Raw genomic sequence first — 21,351 nt, 5'->3', positions numbered from 1 at the left:
ATGTCTGGTAATTTTTTTTTGTTGAAGTTGATTGATCTCTGGGCACGAAAAGAAATCTTTAAGATCCTTGAAGTTACCAGAAAAGAAGATTTCAGAAATTCTTTCATGCATCTTTTTATCGAAATTTCATGCTGGGAACTCGTTTAAGAAGTGCTATGATTTGGAAAGATTAAAAAAAATTACCCACTAGCAAGAAGCTGCCTCCAAGAGCCGTAGTTCTCTTTGGGGCCAGTGTTGTATCATATGCATTATTGAACAATTCCATGGAGGACTGATTAGTCTATGATTGTACGGATCCAGAACTGAAACTGGTGGCTCCTACAAGAAAGAAACTGTTCGATGGACCTGACTAATCATACTATCCAGACCCACAACACTAATCAAAATGTTCAACATCAACTGTCATGCTCATCTTCCATTTCTATTCACGGTATTCAGAATGGGGACTGAGGAGAAGGAGAAGACCAGAAAATTACTGCTTGGTGTGAGCAAGTAATCCCCGTCTTCTTCGAAGCTCTGATTTGAAGCTAAAAAGCTATTTAAAAAACAAAGATGAACAACTTGCATTGAATTGTAATTCGAAAAACTCAAAGGTCATTCTTCGAGATATAGTTCCTGTGTTGTGACTACAGTATAAGAAATGCCTCGTCTGCATCTCTTGAGTTTTTACCTTATCCAAATAGGTCTCACAAATGAGGCTCTGCCAGAGAGTAAAATCTGGGGAGCAAATATGATTCCAGCCTAGAAATGGGCATGGATTCATTAACACGGGCATCGAAAGAAAGAAATCATTTGAATTGATAGGGTAAAATGATTGCATTGCATCTTGGTACAAAAAATATGATGAGCTTTTGATGGACTTTGCACAATTACATCCCAGTTTATCAATAGAAGCCATCAATCCAAATAATTGGAGGATTCAAGATTTCCGAGCAAATAGTTCACACGTGATTATATTATTCATTGACGCAGCAGAGCTCCCAGCAGCTAATACTGGAACAATGTTATATATGGGTTCTTTCCCAACTTGAACCCTCTGGTCCATCTCGGCAAGTTCATTCATGGCATTTTTTAATGCTAGTGACAATGTCTCCAGTGGAATACCGCTGGCTGTTGGGAAGTAGGTCCTTAAATTCTATAAAAGAAAATGACCGTGTGAGATTATTAAAGCGAAAAGTTATGAAGAAGGTAAAGGAAAATGAAAACAGCACAGTTTTCTCTGGTGTATGTGTGAAAGCGTTGCGCTTTTGTAGTCTATTGTATTTGTACAAGCATTCCCTGGTGGTGATTCCAGGGAGCTTCAAAAGTTAAAAAAGAACAGTATCATTGCAGCATTAGCAAGGCTTTGCAATATATGATTGAATATAGTAAAGAGCCAAATATCAGAAGTGATCAGAATTAAGGAATAATCAACTGTTTTAGAAAAGAGTACAGGAAACTCACCATTGTGTCTTCCCAAGAAAAACCGTTCTCCATAATCACTTTATCAAGAAGATAAACACAAAATCTTAAAACTCTTTCCATATGCCCCTTCGAGACAGAATTTTGATGATCCACGTCTTCATCATTGACACCAAGAGACTCCGAGCAGATCTTCACAACAATATTTTCTGTAATAGACAAAATAATCGCACATATCTTCCCACTAACAACACATTTCTGAATGCAAGAATCATGCCACTGTGCATGCTGAAATCCCCAGCGATTAGCAACTGTAAAAGAGGACGGGTTTTGAACGCTTGTAACTGCTGTTTCTGCATCTTCTGGGACGAAAAGAATGGGTTTAACTTCTACAAATGCCCTACAGTAACCAGAGAGGCAATGGTAAGCATTTCAATAGAGAAGCTCATCCAGGTAAATTTCAGCAAGTCAAATCCGCACACTATAGTATTGACAAGTGTCAAATAAATGGTGTTATAGTAAATGCTCCAGGTGCCACACATGACATTCTCTAAATACTTTGTTAGATACTAAGATATTCTTGTGTAACTATGTTAAAATCCAATAAAAATATTCTTATTGGCATACAACAATTATCATTTAACATATACATGCAGGATATTTGACATTCAATTTAGTTGTTTTTATTCTATTGCCAAATACAATTAGTGAAGTTATCCAAACTTAATACACAAACACACATGCATGGCATTCCTTCCTCAAATGCACAAGATACATACAAACTGTTGAAGTCCAATACAAAGTTATGTCAATTTAAGTTTATAAAAAGTATACTTGCAAGCTGATATGCTCTCTTTTATTTTTACTCTTCAGGGTACTCTATTTTTCTCGAACAGTTTCAAGGACCAAATTACTTGATCACCATATGCTCAGATTCCAATAGATACCATCTCACATATTTATGTATTCAAATAACTTATCCTAATTCATATTTTTTGTTTCACCAATTTCATCAGTACACTATCCCATTTACTATTATCTGTCACTTTTATTTTGTTCTTTTATTTGTGAATCTAAAATTTTCTACAATATTTTTTTTAATTTATGTTGAGTTGGTAAAAATAGTTGGCAAAGAAATATAAACAACGCAAACATCTGCCTAGTGGCTAATATGTTTGGTCAGGTTTCCAAATTCAAAGATGTGCATACAAATATGAAATAGCATGACTATGAGATGGTAGATAGAGGCATAGAGATTCCCATTTAGAAGGTCATAAAGGAAAATCAGATGTACAGAAGAATTACCTTTTTGGAAGATCAGGCACAAGAACATATAGAAATATTGGATCAAGAATTTTGCACTTGCTTCCTTTATCTAATTGCAGCAGTCTCATTTGCTTTAAGAAAGAGTCCTGCTTCTCCTGGATCTTAAGTCTTTCTGGCAGCGGAGTATCTGCTGAACAGTAAATGGTCAAAACAATAGCAGAGGTAGATACTGAGCAGTTAAAGACATTTGCCACTGCTTCACTGTTTCCTAGTGCTTGTTCCAGCTCAGCAGAGGGACCTCCATTGCATAGCATCATAGTGGGCGGGTCCAACCCCAACTGTCCAGCCATGTGTAGTATCTCCTTATGCAAGGTTGCCTGAGAGCAAACAGTAAAATAAAAAGATTCAAATCTACATGCGATTATGCAATTATTTCAAGCAGGGTGATAGCAAAAGTACTCAATATAATTATACACATACAGGGAAATGACAATTTTGTTCATCTACAAATATAGTCATCGTGTTCAAGACTAAATTGCCTGTTTGGGAGTGTGGTTGCGGTTGTTTTTCAAAGTGCTTTTCGTGTCGAAATGCATCAAAATGATGTTTTTTCATTTTAAAAAAATTATTTTTGAGATCAGCGCATCAAAACGATCCAAAACACAAAAAAATTTAACTTTAAGCAAAAAAAAAAATTAAATTTTTGGGGAACGCGGTGCAACTAAGCAGAGCAATATCAACAGTGCAATCATTGTCTAATCAGGTATGTTCATGATCAGAGCACATATAAGCAACCTGTCAAGATTTCCCTGCTATCATAAAATCCAATTTCTCGCAATTGGCAATATCTGTCTAAATATTTCTTACTAACAGAAAACTTGAATCTTAGTTTTTAACAAGTAAAATTTTCCTTCTATGTACTATTCAAACTACTTCCACCACCATTTGAGAAAGAAAAATGAAATCAGGGAGCAGGAAGTATGACACTACCAACACAACCAAATAACTGATAATTCAAAAAAAGTAGTTTACAGTACCTGGCTATATGGCCCGATGCAACTGGGTGCCCAAGAGGAAATACTTTGCACATGCAACACATTTTTGCTGTTATCATTTGCCACTAGAACTTCAATATAAGCTCTCCCCAAACTCGCTTGCAACAAAGGTAGTTCTATTGTGCTGCGAGATGGAACACCAAAAGGGCACTTTTCCTGGGTAATGAATCTCACATATGTCTCATTTACTGTAGCAAACTCATTCATATCAGCAATATAAAGATGAATATATAGGACATGCTCCCAGCCAAAACCATATCCTGCAAGCTGTGATTCAATGTGCTTCAGAACAACTGCTAGATCTTCATGGGAACCTGCCAATAAAAAGCGGTCCAAAACCCTTGAGAAATTGTAGAGTCAAAAGGGAAAGGTGAAAGAAGCTATGGGGCATGGGTTAAGATATATGCTTCCGGGGAGTGATGAGGGAAAATGCATCATTCTTCTAATGCTTACCTGCTGAAGTTTTGCATGAATCTTGCAACCAGCAACAAATGGAAAATATATTATCCTTCTTTGTTTTAGAGATGTAAATTCTATCATCTCTAACTTCAACTAAATTAGTTGTTTCAGAATTAGACTGGCATGTAGCCTGGCTTCTTTGTGGGAAATCTCCTTGCACTACAAACACAGAACCCTTTTTTTCCAGAGAGGAATCACTGGCTTTGTCATTATCTAATGAAATGACTGTGTCCTTATTTTCCAAATGAAATGCCAAAGGATGAATGACCCCAACAGAAGCTATAGAACCTGGAGAGTGTAGTACAGTTTGAAATTCATCGAGCACAATTCTGGCATTCTGAGAATTTGAAACAGTAACAGAAATGATAAAACTTAGTAGGAAAATAAAAAAAAGAACACGAATTCTGTTAAAAGTTAAAACACAAGCTATCTTAAGATAAAAATAAAACAAAAATATGTTGCATTGCAATAGCATGAACAACTTTCCCTTTGAAAACAGGGATCATAAACCAGAAACTATTATTTTTTGAGAGAAACGACAAAAAATGAGTAAAATGTCACCAAAAGCACCACACACCCCCGTCTTATTATCATACAATAAGTTTTCCAGACATGATGAAGAAGAAGAAAAGGATGGAGGGAATGGGATTGGGAATCAATATTACACCTAAAAAATACAAGGCATACTTACTACGAAAAGTGGACAGTCAAGCGTCAGTGTTTCATATTCTCCTCCTTCACCACATACATTTATCCCATACAACCTACCAAAAGAATGTCAAAATGAGCAATGTTGGTATCAAGTTGTGCTTAAACAATGGAAAAATACTACAAGGAAGAAGAAAAAATAAAAACATACTCTTTCAACTTATGCAGATGGGCGGTCAAGAACGCTATTTCTTTGCCCAAGTGCTTTGCAGGGTCTAAACCGATGGCTGCTACCTATGGCATTAGAGGACTATTACCCTTCACATTTGAGTCCACAATTCATCAATGTAAATTTGGAAAGATGTTTCACTTCATACCTTTACAGTAATAGCCAAAATCCCATTTGTTATCTGGTTGGACAGGAAACAAAATTATCCCACAAGAAGGGCATTTCTGACCTTGATACCACTCATATTGAGAAAATACAATTTACCATTTCTTGAAGGAGCAACGACTGATCTTGTTTCCACAAATACGCTAGAGAAACAAGCCCTAACCTTGAACAAACACTTTCCACTCGTAACCTCTGGTAGTCCGATGCAATAGCACCAGAGGATACTGCCGTAATAGAGGGAATCTGTCTTTTGACTTCATTCAACAAAATGAACATATCTTCGACTTCATCACCTGGCGTTGTCTTGTAGTTAAGTGTTTGATGCCTGTAATCCACAAAACAGCTAGATAATATTCACTCTTCTGGTGAATACATCCCCCCACCCCTCTCTATACCTCAAAATGTAACATACTGTTAACATCCTCAAATTTTTATATCCTGTTTTAGTTTGGAATTTTTTTTATCAACATAGGATAACGATAGAATTTTCAAATAATAGTTTCTGTGACTTTACCAAGAGCTCCTAAGCTTCATGCAGTTAAAATATGGTCATGGATAACACCATGCCTCGGAAGACATCACATACAAGCCTAATTCTTGACTGGCATTGCCCAAATTAAGACAAATGCTTTTACCAATAGCATCCTCTAAAAGAGAGCTTGCCTTGTGGATCCTTGTATCCGCCTTCTGAATAATGGCAATCCCATGCATTCTGCATAGCTGACAATTATTTGGTGCCCGACCTGCGAAAAATAAATAAATAAAGTGTTCCAACGATACACTAGAATGCATAACACATCTTGCAGAAAAAGAAAGCGAAACAAACACTTGCACGGAATTAAAAACAAGAAACCATCCACTGAGACAAGAATTAACCTTAAGCCTTGAAACTGTTATGTAAAGACAAAAAATACAAATATATATACATATACTTACAGTTTGATACATGAAGCTATCTAACTCATCAACCGAATCATCAGCAGGCATCAAATTTGCCAATGCAACAATCTATCAAAATTAGCAATTCAAAAAATAAAAACCCATCGAAAAAAAAAAAGATAAGTAGAAAAAAGACAGAAATAATAAAAGAAGGTGGTATGTTTGGTGGGTGAGAAAGTGTTGGTTTCTCAGGAAACAAACAAGAGAGAGAGGAGAGAGAGAGAGAGAGAGAAAGAGAGAGAGACTTCATGGCCATATTGGATGGACTTCATCATGGCATAACAACTATCCTTGCCGCCGCTTACTAGAGCTACCACCTTCATCTTCGTTTTCACTGTTAGGGCTAAAGAGGAGGGTTGATGGTTAGTCTTGTTTCTTTGACTTCTGTTCTTCTTGACAAACTCTGAGCCATTTGGAGACGCTTCTCACTCATCCTTTCGGGGTATGTCTTTAGCTCAGCTCATCTGTCTTCGAAACCAGTATTTCCTTTTTTTCAAGAAAAAAAAAAAGAAACAAATATTCCCTCGTTTACATTATTATTTTTATTATAAAAATAAATAAATGCCATTAAATATCTCCTAACGTCATCTCAACTTTCAAGGGGATCAGTTTCCTTCTAATGAAACTCAAAATATTATTATTATTATTATTATAAATAGATGTATTTAGAGAGCGATTTAATTTCAGAGCACAAAAAACACTTGAAAATACTCTGGACTATTTTAAAAATAAAATAAAATAAAATGGAAGAAGCTTTTCTCAAAAAATAAAAACAAATTGAACTAAAACCTAAAGCATATGGTATTTGGGAAAATAGATTTGAATTTCATTTTTCCTCATAAAGAAAAAGGAAAATTACTTTTTCTTAGTTTTTTTTTCCATCTAATTATATTCATCACCTCCGAGTCAAAAAATTTCTAAAAAAAAAATCACCAATCAAAAAGAGGATCTGTTCAAAATATACCGAACTGCACTCTCCTCTCTCACATAAAAGTAAAATCTATATTTATGTGGAAGGACTCTAAATACAACTCTTAGCATATTTAATAATTTCTACCCAAAAGAAATCCGAAAAGAAGACTTAATATTGACAAAAAAAAAAAAAACTAGTAAAAAATAATTGTTATCATAAAATAAAAAATTCCAAAGAAAATGGGTGACGAGGACATGAAATTCCTGTGTTCCAAACAATAATTCATAAATTTATTTTTTTTTAAATAAACTTATTTTTTTATATATTTACATCATTTGAATATACTGATAATAAAAATAATATTTTTAAAAAATATTACTTTAATATATTTCAAAACACTTTAAAAAATAACTATTACTCATTCTCTAAACATCTAAGTCTTTTATTATTTTTTATGTTTTAAAATTATTTTGATATACTGATGTTAAATATAATTTTTTAAAATAATAATAATAATAATTTTTAAAAAACAAATAGTACTTCAAACTTGGAACGAACATGAAAAAATTAACTATACTTCTTTATCTTTTAAGTTGTTCTGCCAGATTGATTGCTCAAGACCTTTGGTCTCTACCCGACCTGATGCAAAAAATAGAATCACTTATTATAAACTTTATTACTTTAATACATTTCAAAATAAAAAACACTTTAAAAAACAACAACTACCCTAAAACAACCTAATCCTCCATTATGTTTTTATACTTTTTAAATATAAGCTAATATTAAAAATAATTTAAAAAAAGTTAAAAAAATTAATTTTAAAAATATATTATTTTAACACATTTCAAGAAAACAACCAAATCAAAAAAACTAATACTACACCTCTAAACACCCTATTCTTCCATTATTAGATTATCTATTAACCTTTCAAAACCAGTTGAGGTATTGATAACATATATAATTTTCCTCAATTACTTTATTTTGAATCATAATCCACCAATTCACAGGTGATATCTCCAACATCCAATGACTACAACGCAGATAAAATAAAACACATCATTCAACCATTTTAAGAATCTGATTGACAGCATTTGGTGGTTCTAAGTTCCCTACACTTCACATATCTCAACCACTACATTTTCTTGAGGAGGGCTAAAGACACAACCCCATGAACGAGCGAACCAAACGAGAACGATAGGCCTGACGAAGGAGGATCCAGGGGATGGATGGATGGGTGGATAGAGGAAACAAGAACACCATGCTAAATTTTGTGCACACCAAATGAGGAGAAAACTAAGAATATATATGGTAACCGATAAATTGACAATCCAAAAATTGATAAGCAAAGGAAGCCTACCCCAGCACCACCCAATTGATTACCGTACAGGAAACATATCAAAAATAACCAACCACTAAATTAGAAGACCTCGACAGGGATTATATCTTACAGATTGATAAAATAAATAAAAAATGCAGTAAATGTTCTGAGCTACTTCAACCTGGACTTGATTAATCAACTCTTGGAAACTACCTCTCCTTTACAGGAAGTTCAGCTTCATGAACCACGGCTCTAGAGTAATAATTCTCCTTGTTGTTTGTCGAATTATGCACACAAAAGCTTGAATATGTCCCCCCCTGCTGGCATTTGAAACAAAAATGCATTCCATCCCGCCAAACTTGGACTCTCTTTAAAAAGGTAAAAGAATGATCCTTTGAGTTTTACTGTTTTCCTGTCTCACGGTCTCTGTAGACGAAGAATCTAGAGCTTTTTGTGCAAGCACCTTCACCAAAAGCAAGCTTGTGAATATAAAGCGGAAATTCCAGCACAAGACCGGGCATTGAAAAATGAGAAAAAGAAGAATGCTTCATTTGTGAAGGTTCATGCTAAATCTCCATGCCCCACCATGCATGTGTAGATGATGTAGTAATTGTATGGAAGGCGAAAGCAAGCATTATTCTCACATGTAGGCTTGAGAGTCATTTGAAGAATGAAAAATACAAAAAAGTATGGATGAAGTTTGCCAGAGCTGCACAGAATATGCAAAGCTGCATGGAGGATATTTGACCCTCTTATATAGCAGAAATTACACAATCTAGTAGAACGATCAAATGGTCAGAAAATCTAGCCAAGGGACGATGCTCTGCATAAAGCTCACAATGCATGAGCATTGCTGGACTCAAATGCTAAAACTTCATTACCTCAGAGGGTATGTAACAATTTCTAACTTGTGCCACTAAGAAAAAGAGCACAGGGGCTAGACAAGAATAAAAAGACAACACAACAAATAGAATCAGCATAACAAAAACTGAACTGGTTTACCTAATTGAACTCAGAATGGAGCCTCAAGTGATTCATCCCAAACTTCTGCACTACCATTAGAAGCATCTTCAACATCTTCTTCCATTGAAAGCCTAATATATTCTCTATGCGCAAAACGATCCCACTCTGTCAATGTTGGATTCTCACGCTCCTGGTTTGTTGCAATACCATCAAAGCTATTTTACTAATGCCAAGTTCAAATTTCAAATTGAGCACAGAGCATAAAATAGGTGTTAAATTACCTGACGAATGAGAAATGGATCGCGGGTTTCAAAGGCCATAAATTTATTAAGGTTGAAAAGGATGTTGAAAACACTCCCTGAAAGTTTACAACCTTTTAGGTCACGGAGGGTGATATAGCCATCATCCTGCAGCAAGAAAACTTGGATAGTAAGCAACCAAAACATTTCCAGATGGTGGTGTGATGGGAACAACAAGGAAATAAATTGGCACTTGATGACTAATCATGTCCGCCGCTTATGCTATCCCATTGGGACTTTATTAAATTTGATTAGAGACAGTAATGAGGTGGGAACAAAAATTTAGAACATCATTAGATGTAGTTTTCCTTGAACATGCTTCCATGTGCACTCTAAATACACTGAAGGACAGAGGAACTACCATTAAAATTACAGATGAGCAAAGGGCAAACCTCTGGTCCAATCATGTCAATTATCTGGCACAATATATCTTCAAAAAGCACAGGCTCTTGAGCCATGCATTCCATCCGATGCAACTGCTCCTCATAAAAGAATTGCATCTCATTCCGTGTCAGAATTCCATTTCCATCCAAATCTATGCACTTGAACCTAAGAAGAAATCGAACATCATGACTCATGAGCAGTTGATCAATAAACCAAAACACTCCTTTGAAAAAACATATGTTGCCAAGTACATACAGAGTAACACCCAAGAGAAGCAATAAAGAACCATTATAAGATAGATTCTACAACAATAAAATAAGAATGATTTTTTTTATCTGCTTTACTAGTATATCTGACAAAGAATAATGGCCAGTAACGAACTTGGAAACTTCTCTAACACTCTGGCCCTGCCCATCACTCTCCCTCCTTGATCATGTCTTAGAAGTTTCGCCACTTCAGAAAAAAATTCCCAAATGGTTTCAATTTTTCTTTTCTTTTCAGCTAGAACAAAAGCACACAGCCCAGGTAACATTTTGAACAAGGAATATATCAGAAAACTTAATAATGCTTTATTATTAATGATTAAACAGCTTTAATGGTGAAGTAAACATCTAAATGAAACAAATATCAAATGAATATTCCAAAACATGCAAATACCAGTATTTCATCAGTGCACAGTTTTAGTTCAAATCCTTGACTCTATAGAATAAGACATGTAAACATACCAATACTCAAGACTAGGATCAGATGACTTGTCTTCCTCTGAAAGTATGAAATACACAAAATCTTCATATCCCATCTTTCCTTCAACCTTACTAGTAAATTTTCTTGCAACCTGTAAGGCATTTAAATCATAAAAGTTCAAGGAGCACAGAAAATTTATTGCCGTAAAATTGTAGGGTATTTTGATCCAAAAAACATCATTTGAGTGCCACCAACCTGGGAAAATATTCTATCAACAATCCGGTAGGTAAGTGCATGATTCCCATATCTAATAAGGTTCTCTTTGTCGATAAGAAAATCATGATCTGTGTCCAGCTCCCAAAACTTGCAGTATATCACATAAAAGTGCTCATAAGAAAAGTACCTGCATATGGAATCATAAGCGAAATAATTAAATTGTTAAGAATTTGATACAAAATGTTAAAAGCACAAGTTCCAATCCAATTCTGTAAAACTAATTCTGATTGTCTGAAACATTAATGTTTCATATTTTTACAAGTTTATGATTGCCACAAGGTCCCTTTCTGGAAAATCTAGGTCGCATTTGCACAGCTGCACTTACCTCAAAACTTTATTTATGTCCTCTTCTTCATCTGCATGTTGCATTGCATCAATTAAATTCCCACGCTTCAGATCCCTGAGGGTAAGATGACCATTCCCGGATCTATTTATGTAGTAAAAAATTCTGTATATTACAGTTTCAGCTGCCAATTGCAAAACAAAAATCATGTTAAAAATTACACGGCATTAAATGCACAGCAACTATAAGAATGCAAGATCCACACTACACAAAACTTAAAGCCTAGAGAGGCCTATAATGGCCTATTCAGGCTGTCAACCTCTTGCTGTACTCCATTTTCAGTCAATGTAAACAACCAATCAAACAGGCAACAGAAATTAAACATTTACACACTTAATTAACCAGAAAATATAATTCAATTGATTGACCCACCAATTACACGCTACTCTCAAATGAACACCAAGCCAGTCAACTAAAAAAAACATCTGGCAGAGTTTACACATCACAACAACTGAAATAAGGAACAAAGCAAGAGTTTCTTTGCCTTTCCTTTATTCCTAAGGTCATGCTCTAAACACAGAAACCAGTTGGAAGTATATAAGAAAAATAAGGAACAGAACTTTATATCTTACTCCTATAACATAGCTTTTAATCCCTGTGTATTCCAATAATGTGCAATGGGTTATACCCAAATCCATAATGAGCTAGGCAGATATCTCCAGGACTAAGTACATCATAGTAGCTAATCCAACACCAGATAATTTCACCACTAAAAAGCACATGCATCATACAGCAACTTTACTGGTGATTTTACTTTCAAACACGTTTTTCTTTTTTGCAACAAGAGTTAGAAAATACATGTCACTACATTTCAGGTGCTTTAGAGCCCATAAATACTGAGCTGTGCCATCTAGTTCCTAATTAAATTTTATTGCAGCTCATCATTCAAATGAACCATTATAAATTGGAAATTATGTAAACACCTTGCTCCAGGGAAACAAAATAGCAGCATTCTTGAAACTACGAAGGGTAGCTTTTGAAACACTTGGCACTAGGTCCATGCCAGCAGCTTGGTGATAGATCCATTTGGTAAAATAAATCCAAAAATGCTCCATTTCCAAGGGGCAATCACACACCATAAATGGAATCTCTTCAAAATACTCCCAAGTTCAAGTTTAGATGCTTTGCTATTGCTTGTTAACCAGAAAACAGCACCTCATTCATTTTAGGGATAACAAAATTTTAAGTACTTCCAATCAGAATCAGTTATGTTTAGAAATATTCAAAGATAATGCAGAACATTTCAATACCATCAATAACAAGTGCTAAGTTTTGCAATATTCAAGAACGCATTATAGTGGCCAAAGCTTCTCACAAGGTAAAGAAATCAGAAATATGAGTAATTGCTTTGAATTGGAAACAATTGAAAGTAGATCATAGGCTTTAACATACCATATCTTTCCTGAAACTCAGGTGTGCTCTGTAAAAACTCCAATCCAGGATGTGTTGCCAGTAATTCTCGAAGCACAGGTTTAAAGTTTTCCTGTTATCAATCAAAAATCATTTTAAACATGAAGTGAAACAATAATCACAATAATGAATCACCCCTGAAACAGCAGCAATCCAATGACAACAAGATCCAGAAATGATTATCCTAACACACACAAACACCTCTACCTGGGTGAGGTATTTGAGATCTGGTTGCTTTAAAATTGTGAATATTTGGGTAGCTAAATCCAATGTCAACATGTTGCCATTTATCCAATAATTGAGAAAAGCATCCCTGCACATAGATTATGAAGAAGTTAAGTGACACGATAATGCAAACATTGTTTTGGGAGGCAGCAACTCCTAAAATGAAACACTATGCACCCTAGTTAAAGGGTCTGTGCTAATTTCATATCCGTGAAGGCCTTGTTGTGGCCTAAGGGTTTAAATTTGACTTTTGGTGAATATTTAAGCAAGGGACAAAAGGAAATATTCAAACGAAGCCTTAATTTCGTGGGATAAAGGCAAAGATTATTCGTTGTAGGGAGTTGATTTAGGTTTTCCATGCTGTTTTCAGTTCCAGCAGAGGCTGCACCATGTTTAGTTGGTCAGGGGAAGTTCTGTAATTTTACAGAATTGCTGGAATGTCAACAGCAGAGACTATTTATTTTATTTTCTGATTCAGATGCTATATTTAGTCCTTAAATAAGTGAAGACTTTTTATGTTTCTTATATAGGAATCCTTATATTTTCCTACATCGGAATCCAAGCCCCGTTGGGATTACTAATAATTTAAACCTAAATGCATATACACATATATGCTTGTAGTCTTTCAATTGGAGTAGGATGAATTTATTACGAAAAAAGAAGCTTTTTTACTTATTAAATTGAGTGTGATGCTTTCATTGAGTGATTCCTTAAACCCTAGGTGTGAGGTTATGATTCTTATTCAAAGAGTGAGTCTTTGAATCTACTAGTGTGAGGCTACTGTTTTTCTCTAAGTTTCCAGATCTGTTTTTCTGTTTCTAATGCCCATAAACACCATAATCTAAGCCCTAACCCTAAGCACAACCAACTACAAATCTCCCCTGGACATGTCCAGCATCACGCCTAAACAAAGAAAGGAAAAGGAATTGCTTTTTGAAAGTTCTATGAAACAATTTGGATATCTGTCAAAGAACACTCTAAAGAGCCCCCTCAAGGGTATACCACAAAGAATCCAAAAAGATCATCACATTCCAGGACATTTGCCTGGAGAGAAACAAACCTTGAATTCTCGCACTCTATTCCAAACGCCATAAAACCAGCGACTGTCCTCAAAATCTTATAACCCCTCCTCCCAAAATCCACAAAATACACCAAGAAGAAGTCCACCCTACTTGGCAAAATCCGTTGTTTGCCACAATAACAAAAGGCATGTTTCACATCTCCCAGAACTCTACTCCATCCCTAAACACCATAAAAGATAGCACCTCTCCTCAAAATATTATAATCCTTCCCCCTCCTTAAATCCACAAAATGCATCAAGAACAAATCCACCCTACTTGGCAAAATCCATCATATGCCACAAACAGCAAAAAACATGGCACCTATCCTGAACCACTAATGTAATAAAAGACATCATGAGTTGAGGTTAATATTAAACTTTAAGAAATTACATTAACCAAATATTAAAAAAAAGGCCCCTTTTGATCAAATATTTCAACTGTTTACCAAGATAAATTACTGAAAGACTTGAAAAATTCAGGGTCATGACTTCAACTGTAACTGCAATTTAAAAATGATATTCGTTTTATAAAGATCAATCTACCTTAAAATGACCAGTTTCTAAAAGTCAAAGACAAATGCACTTGTGTGCGTGCGTGCGTGCGTGTGTGTGTGTGTGTGAGAGAGAGAGAGAGAGAGAGAACTGCAAGATGAATTTTAAGTGACTAAAAAAGCTACAGAAATTCACATACTAAAATCCTAATAACAAATTATTAGCTATCAGTCCAATTGGCAGTCTAAAAACTGTATGGCAATCCTTGTTGACCGGCATATAACATGTTAAATTGGTTCATCAATACAATGGAAGGGGGATGGAGGATTTTGAAGGGAGGAGCAATAGACAATGTACTACAGAATTCCTACTGGTAAAACAATAACCAGTTCTTGCATAGTGACTTGGTAAATCATGGGGACAAGAGGGACATGAGAGCTTGGCCATAATATGCCAAAATCAAGGAATTTCATTCTAGGGCTACTATCAAACTAGAAAAGAGAATGGTTGGTGAAGTAGGGAACTTGTTTTCTATACCGGTCTCTGATCCTAAAGATAGGGAAGTATGATAGAGACAGAAAAGTCTTTCTCCATGTTTCTACCATAAACTCTCAAACACCACTCAAAATGAAAACTTCTGTCCCCATCAATCTATTTGTCCAAACTTCCATGACAAATCAGCTGTCTTTTAAGTCTTAAAATTATTGTTGCAAAGTCTGATAAAAGTTGCAGAAGGAGATCACGAGAGAAAAATTTCCAACACAGTAGGAATCATCAGGTATCGAAGAGAAATGCCGGTATAATGACAGCTAAATCAGGTTAGGACTGTAAAGTATTTACAATGTGAAACATGATTATCATTTTCATAGGTTCAATAAACTATGGTTAAAATACAAATTATCCCTGAAACCACTTTCTCTCACTCTCTCTAAGACAAAAGGCACATACCTTGTCACAAAATTGGTGCTATTAACATCAATCCTTCTAAATAGAACTGTGGAAAAGAATGACGGCAGCTTGCATACTTCCTTAGTGATTGATTTGAAATCTAAAGATACAAAAGAAACAACGAGATGATTAGTTCATGAAATATTGCAGATGTAGATGTTTTATTATTGATCTCACCATGTATCTGCAGTCCATCTGAATGGCCATAGAAAAAGTGATTGATCCGAATCAAGCATTGTTCTTTTAGCTCATTTGGCACTGGACGACCATTTTGAAAATAAAACTACAGCATCACAAGTACACATATTAAAACACATCATCAATGTCACTCAACAAAATCTTGGTAGACAAAGAAAATGGTAGAAGTAAAAAATAGTGGACTGGAGAACTTTGTTGATTCAATTATGTTTCAGTTTCATTCCATGATTCATTATCTCTTTTCAGCATAAATGAGGAATTCTTCCTTCTAGATACTATTCCATATTGGGCCAACGCAACAGAAAATCTATCTTTTTAAAAAAAATGTTTAGGGTTCGTCAAACCTGTGGTATCAACTCCTTTATTGGCTCACTGACTACTTTTAGAGGAGAACCTAAATTTGAAGGGCCAACCCTTTGTTTTGTCACACGAGGAGAACCGGTTGAACTTCGGGGGGAAAGAGGTGGTGTACTCCCCGCAGGAAACATAGACGGTAAGGAACTGCCGGTGGCAGAATTTGCACTAGATGAATTTCCAGAGATATTCAAGGGAGCACCTGTCTTGGCATCATTAACCAGGGATGTCACCTAGACAAATAAGAGGGGAGAAAAAAGAAATAAGCAATCATATTATATAAACTCTTTTATTTGAAGAAACATCATCTATAGTAACTTGCAAAAGAACTGATCCACAAAAAAAAAATAAACAAGGGCTAGAATTTTAAAAGTTTTCTTCTATAACCAAATAAAAGAACAAGTCTCTGTAAAATAACTCATCAATTGTGTTTCCTTCAAGAACAGAAAGTACACGATGTTATGATGACATTGTCATCCACAACAGGGACAGTGAATTAAAACAATACTTGCAATAAAATGTGTTGTGAATAATGAACTACGTCTCCCAACCTAAACTTGAACTAGAAGAGGAGGGGGATTAAAAAGAAATCGAAAAGAAACTGAATTATTTCCCCTTTCAAATTTACATATCAAACTCTTACTTTTATTAGACTTGTCTATCACTTTTCTATTAGACTATTGTCCTGATGCCAAAACCCATAGAGGTATCCAGCATTGTTGTTGAGCTGCTTTTCTCAAACTTAGAGAGAAAAATAAATTCCTCTTTAAAGACATATCAACATAAGACATACAAACATTCATATGAGCATAATAACACAGGTATGCAATTGCATCAGCATTGAGGTATTTATGAATATGCACCAGAACTTTATGCATCATTCGACCTAGCACCGCAGTACTTTGAAGCATTAGCATGTTCATTAAAAACTTCTAAAATTTGAAAAGTTATTTGGATATCAAAAACCAAAGTTTCTTTTGCAATGAAAAAGGAAATCATCAACTAAGTCTGTAAATACTCATAGATGCTGGGGAGCACTAATACAAGCTGTTTAAATGGGAAAGTGCAACGATCATGCATTCATATAGTCCCTTCTAGATTAAAGAGTAAATTTTATAGAACCACGGTTGAGTATGCGATGTTCTACTGTAAAGGAGTGTTACACAGTGATGAAGTTGCAAGTTCATAAAAAGAGGACATTGACATTGAGATTTTAAGATGACGTGTTAAATCACAACAAAGGAAAGGATAGTAAACATGGAAGGGGCTAAGCATGGAGCTAGATGTGTTCCAGCTCTCCTCTCTCCCCCTCAAACTTACTATATTCCAGCTCCGACCCTGGAGGTGGCACCAAATGAGGAGTTTAAAGAACACATGGATGCTCCGGTTAAGCAAGGAGAGAACCGGATAAAAAAATTATATTTCAATACAAATAAATGAAGCTAAATGCTCTCCAAATTTCACCTCAATGGCTCAACTGATTTGAGAGTTAATACCACAGTTGTTGATAGGAAGAGAAGTAATTTCTTCCTCAGAAAACTGTGATTTCACCAACATTACTAGTTAATTGTAGTTTCACATCTCAAAATCCCTTGGCAGTCAGAAAAATCAAACGGAAAGCTTGATACGGAACATGTGATGCATTTCAAAATTCTTATCAACGTCCAGCACTCACTCACGAGGAAAGACATCTTTAACGTAAAGGTGGGCAGAATATTTCCAAACAACAGCAACAACACTACCTTCCTATTGAAGCCCAAATTGGAACCTCGTCCCACAGAACTCATTAAATACCAAATCAAGTGAATCTCTATTTCCATCTCCAGTTGATTTCAACATTAAAATCAATAATCAGCTAGCGATTACACACAAAAAAATCGAAATGAACACGAAACAGCTACAAATTTTGAAAACGCACCAGCTTATTGGCATCAGGAAGGGAGAGCCACTGATCGAAGAGTTTTTGGGCAAAGTCAGGGTAAGATTTGAAATCTAAAGCAGCAACCTCTGGTAGCTGAAGCAACTCCGCATCTAACATCGCAACATCGCTCGTCGTCGTTTCCATAATTACTAAAATCAAACCAAAACATAGATCGACAAACCCTAGATTCTAATCATTATTAACCAACCTTCAATTACTAGTCCAATTTATCAATCTTCGATTCGGCCAATATACTAAGCAACCCTAGATCTTTACAAAAACACGAGATTTTCTTCTTGTTTTTTCGAGTGAATAGAATGGATGCGATTCAAAGGGCTGAAAATTTTGCACCGCGAGAGATTTTTTGGGGGGTAAAGGAGAGGAAGAGAGAGTTGCTGATTATTTTTTTAAAAAATATAATACTTAGTATTTAAACTGGTTGCCATTAAGGAATAACGACACGTGTCAGTTTTGTCACGTGATTGAAAACTCGTGCTGCTTGGCTGATTTATTTCTTCAAATTTTGGTAATTTTCTAGATAAAAAAAGGTTTAGGTAATTAGAAATTACTCGATTTAGTCCTCAAACTAAATAATATCTTGTCAATTAGATTCTTAGAGGTTCCAATATTTATAATTGAGTACATTTATCCATATCCATATCCATAGTAGATCTTTCCTGGTATACACTGCTTTAGATATAGTTTGGAAACACGGTGTAAACCGTGTTCCATAAAATTTTATTTATGTTTTTGTTAAAAATTTATTTTTTTAGTATATTTTAAATCATTTTAATGCGTTGATCTCAAAAATAATTTTTAAAAAATAAAAAAATATTATTTTGATGTATTTCAGCATGACAAATACTTTGAAAAGTAACCACAAGTCCACAATTATACTCACAAACACAAGGCAATTCATCAAATAAAAATGATACTAAAGAGTTTGACTTTTATTTATTTAAAAATTCAAATGATTTTGGAGACAACGACTTAATTAATATTCACTCCATGGTCTAAATATTAAATTGAGATTCTTTCCTTTTCTTGTAATTCTTTTTTTCAATATATATATAAAATAAAGTATGACTTTTATTTATTCAAAAATTCAAATGATTTTGGAGAAAACAACTTAATTAAATTCACTCCATGATCTAAAGATTAAAATGAGATTCTTTCCTTTTCTTGTAATTCTTTTTGTCAATATAGATATATATTGAAGAACATGGAAACAATGAGGGTGAGTTATTGAGCTAGTGGCATTTAGATTCAAATTCAACACGTAACTTTTTCATGAAGTAGGTTTGTGATGGTTCAAAATTCTTAATGGATTCTATTTCTCCACGTCCATTGATGGATTTCTTCTAAAGTGTGTATTCTTTATGTTGTAAAGTCAAACTCTTTTTAAGGGATTGGTTTTTTTTTTTTTTTGAAAAATCTAAGATGATTTTGAACAAAAAGATTCAATTGAGATTTCTTACAACTTTAAGAACTTGTTCGTGAGAATTTTTTTGAAAACTTAATTGAGATTTCCTTAAAGATGTGAAAACTAGGCTGAGGTTTTGTGACATTTTTATTAAAAAAAAAACAATATTTATTTAAAGAACATAGTAAATGATATAAAGAATATTAAAAGAGTTTGCAATGGTGGTTTTGCTTTTATATTAAAGTAGTATTCGAGATTGTGGTAATGTTTGTTTTTTAAAATATTTTTTTGTTTGAAAATTCATTAAAAAGTATTTAAAAAAAATCAAAGAAAAAAATTAAAAAAATTTAAAAGCATTTTTTGACATAAAACACTCTTTAGAAAAATTTAGTATTAGCTTATAAGAGCATTTAAGTGTTTTCACAGGTCCATTGATCATTGTTAAATTGATCAGGGATAAATAAATCTTTTTCAATTCTAAATTCACACTGAAACGATCAAAATACCCTTGTAAAAAAAATTGAGCTAGCATTAAGTGATATTGTTGTATTTTCATAATGTTTTTTTTTATTATAAAGTAAACCGAGAAGCAATTTGGTATTTGATCATATGTAAAAAATAATAAGAAACTAAAAGGAACATTGAAATAACTAAAATGCTCTTAAAAGTGAAAAAATTAAAACCTAAGTTAACGGGGTTTTTTTTGTATTTTCATAATAATTTTTTCATTATTATGAAGTCAACTTAGAAAATGTGGTATTTGACTAAATATATATAAAAAAGAAAAAGGTATTGACCACCCGACGCGCTTCCTAACACATGTGGCGTCTCTTAACATCAAAAAATATCCTCCCACCAAATAACTAGAAGCACAACAATGCCTTTTGAATGTGCAGCTAGGCATGTCAGCTTTAGCAGTGTAGTTTGTCGCAATAGATCTTTCTTTCTGTTTTGTTATCTTTTCTTTCTCTTCTCTCAAAAATTACAACTTGACCCTCCTGATTGTTGGTTTTTCAACTTTAATCCTTATTTTTTTATTTATAATTTTTGTTCTTAGCCATTTTATAAAAAAATATTTATTTTTAATTTTATCATTCTTTTTCCAATTTGCTATATTTGTTTTTATCAAATTCGATCTTTATTCTTTTGATTTCTAATGTTTCCTTAACCCTTTTATAAAACTTTTATGGGTTTTTAATTTTATTCTTCAATCCAAATTGATAGTAATGTTTTCTAATTTGGTCTTTATTATTTTGATTTTTATTTTTTTATTAACCCTTTTATAAAAGTTATTATTCTTTTCAATTTCACAATTCAATTATTTTTTTATATTGGTTGTGATCCTCATTCTTTTGATATTTTAGGTTCTTTTGCTAAATTAATTTTTCTTTTTAATTTCACCCTTCAATCAAATATAAAATTTATTTTGGCCCTCCTTCTTTTAATTGCTATTTTTTAATTATTTTGTATAGTTGAAATTCTTTTTTTTTTCAATTTTATTATTCAATATTTGATTGATTGAGAATTGAACTTTATGGTTTTTCTAGATAGGGTACTATGGGTCTAATGACCTGAGTTATAAGTTTGAAAAGTTAACACGTTTTTTTTAAAAAAATAATTTATAATTCTCGTTATTTTTTTATTGGGTTATTTCAATCTCATGATCTCGGCCGTAGGTTTGATGAGATATACTGGGTTGGCCCGGCCCTGACTACCAGGGTTATTTATGTTGACTCGAGTTGACCAATATTATTTTTTATGTCTTTTTTACTATATTTTATTCTTCTATATCTAATAATATATGAATTGAGATACATCACTTGTCCTTTTTTCAAAAAAATATTTTCTTTCCAAGGTTTTCTTAATCATTTTTCTTTTTAAACCTGATTTATTTATTATCGTTTTATATTTTTCATTGTACACTCACCAGGTCATGTTTAAAAAAAAAATAACCGTTTAAATAGAAAAACAAAAACAT

At 33.8% G+C, this 21,351-nt stretch overlaps 2 protein-coding genes across 5 annotated transcripts; both read right to left on the bottom strand.

The window, feature by feature from the left end:
- Positions 1-776: 776 nt before the first annotated feature.
- On the bottom strand, positions 777-6,886 carry LOC7487708 (diphthine--ammonia ligase). 4 transcript variants are annotated; one of them, XM_052446485.1, is made up of 12 exons: positions 6,408-6,886; positions 6,160-6,231; positions 5,887-5,966; positions 5,323-5,548; positions 5,207-5,239; positions 5,041-5,123; positions 4,873-4,945; positions 4,176-4,518; positions 3,705-4,036; positions 2,707-3,044; positions 1,444-1,801; positions 777-1,135 (listed from the first exon to the last, which is right to left on the bottom strand). In XM_052446485.1, exons 1-12 carry the CDS (start codon positions 6,483-6,485, stop codon positions 920-922), a joined length of 2,232 nt encoding a protein of 743 aa, XP_052302445.1. In that variant the 5' UTR covers positions 6,486-6,886; the 3' UTR covers positions 777-919. The 4 variants fall into 4 exon arrangements, with proteins under 4 accessions (XP_052302445.1, XP_052302446.1, XP_052302447.1 ...); XM_052446486.1 differs by having other exon boundaries at positions 5,859-5,966; positions 6,408-6,484; XM_052446487.1 differs by lacking the exons at positions 5,887-5,966; positions 6,160-6,231; positions 6,408-6,886 and adding an exon at positions 5,738-5,879.
- A 1,455-nt stretch (positions 6,887-8,341) lies between these two features.
- LOC7487707 (serine/threonine protein phosphatase 2A regulatory subunit B''beta) lies at positions 8,342-18,347 on the bottom strand. The gene is made up of 13 exons (XM_002319074.4): positions 17,948-18,347; positions 16,020-16,262; positions 15,655-15,760; positions 15,478-15,577; positions 12,960-13,065; positions 12,735-12,825; positions 11,325-11,466; positions 10,979-11,126; positions 10,765-10,874; positions 10,048-10,204; positions 9,638-9,763; positions 9,396-9,546; positions 8,342-8,856 (listed from the first exon to the last, which is right to left on the bottom strand). The coding sequence occupies exons 1-12, from the start codon at positions 18,092-18,094 to the stop codon at positions 9,406-9,408; spliced, it is 1,617 nt and encodes a 538-aa protein (XP_002319110.3). The 5' UTR covers positions 18,095-18,347; the 3' UTR covers positions 8,342-8,856; positions 9,396-9,405.
- Positions 18,348-21,351: the final 3,004 nt, after the last annotated feature.

Source organism: Populus trichocarpa, chromosome 13, assembly GCF_000002775.5.
Source record: "Populus trichocarpa isolate Nisqually-1 chromosome 13, P.trichocarpa_v4.1, whole genome shotgun sequence".
Lineage (NCBI taxonomy): Eukaryota > Viridiplantae > Streptophyta > Magnoliopsida > Malpighiales > Salicaceae > Populus > Populus trichocarpa.
Note: the sequence above shows the minus strand (reverse complement) of the source record. Positions and strands in the feature narration are given on the sequence as shown.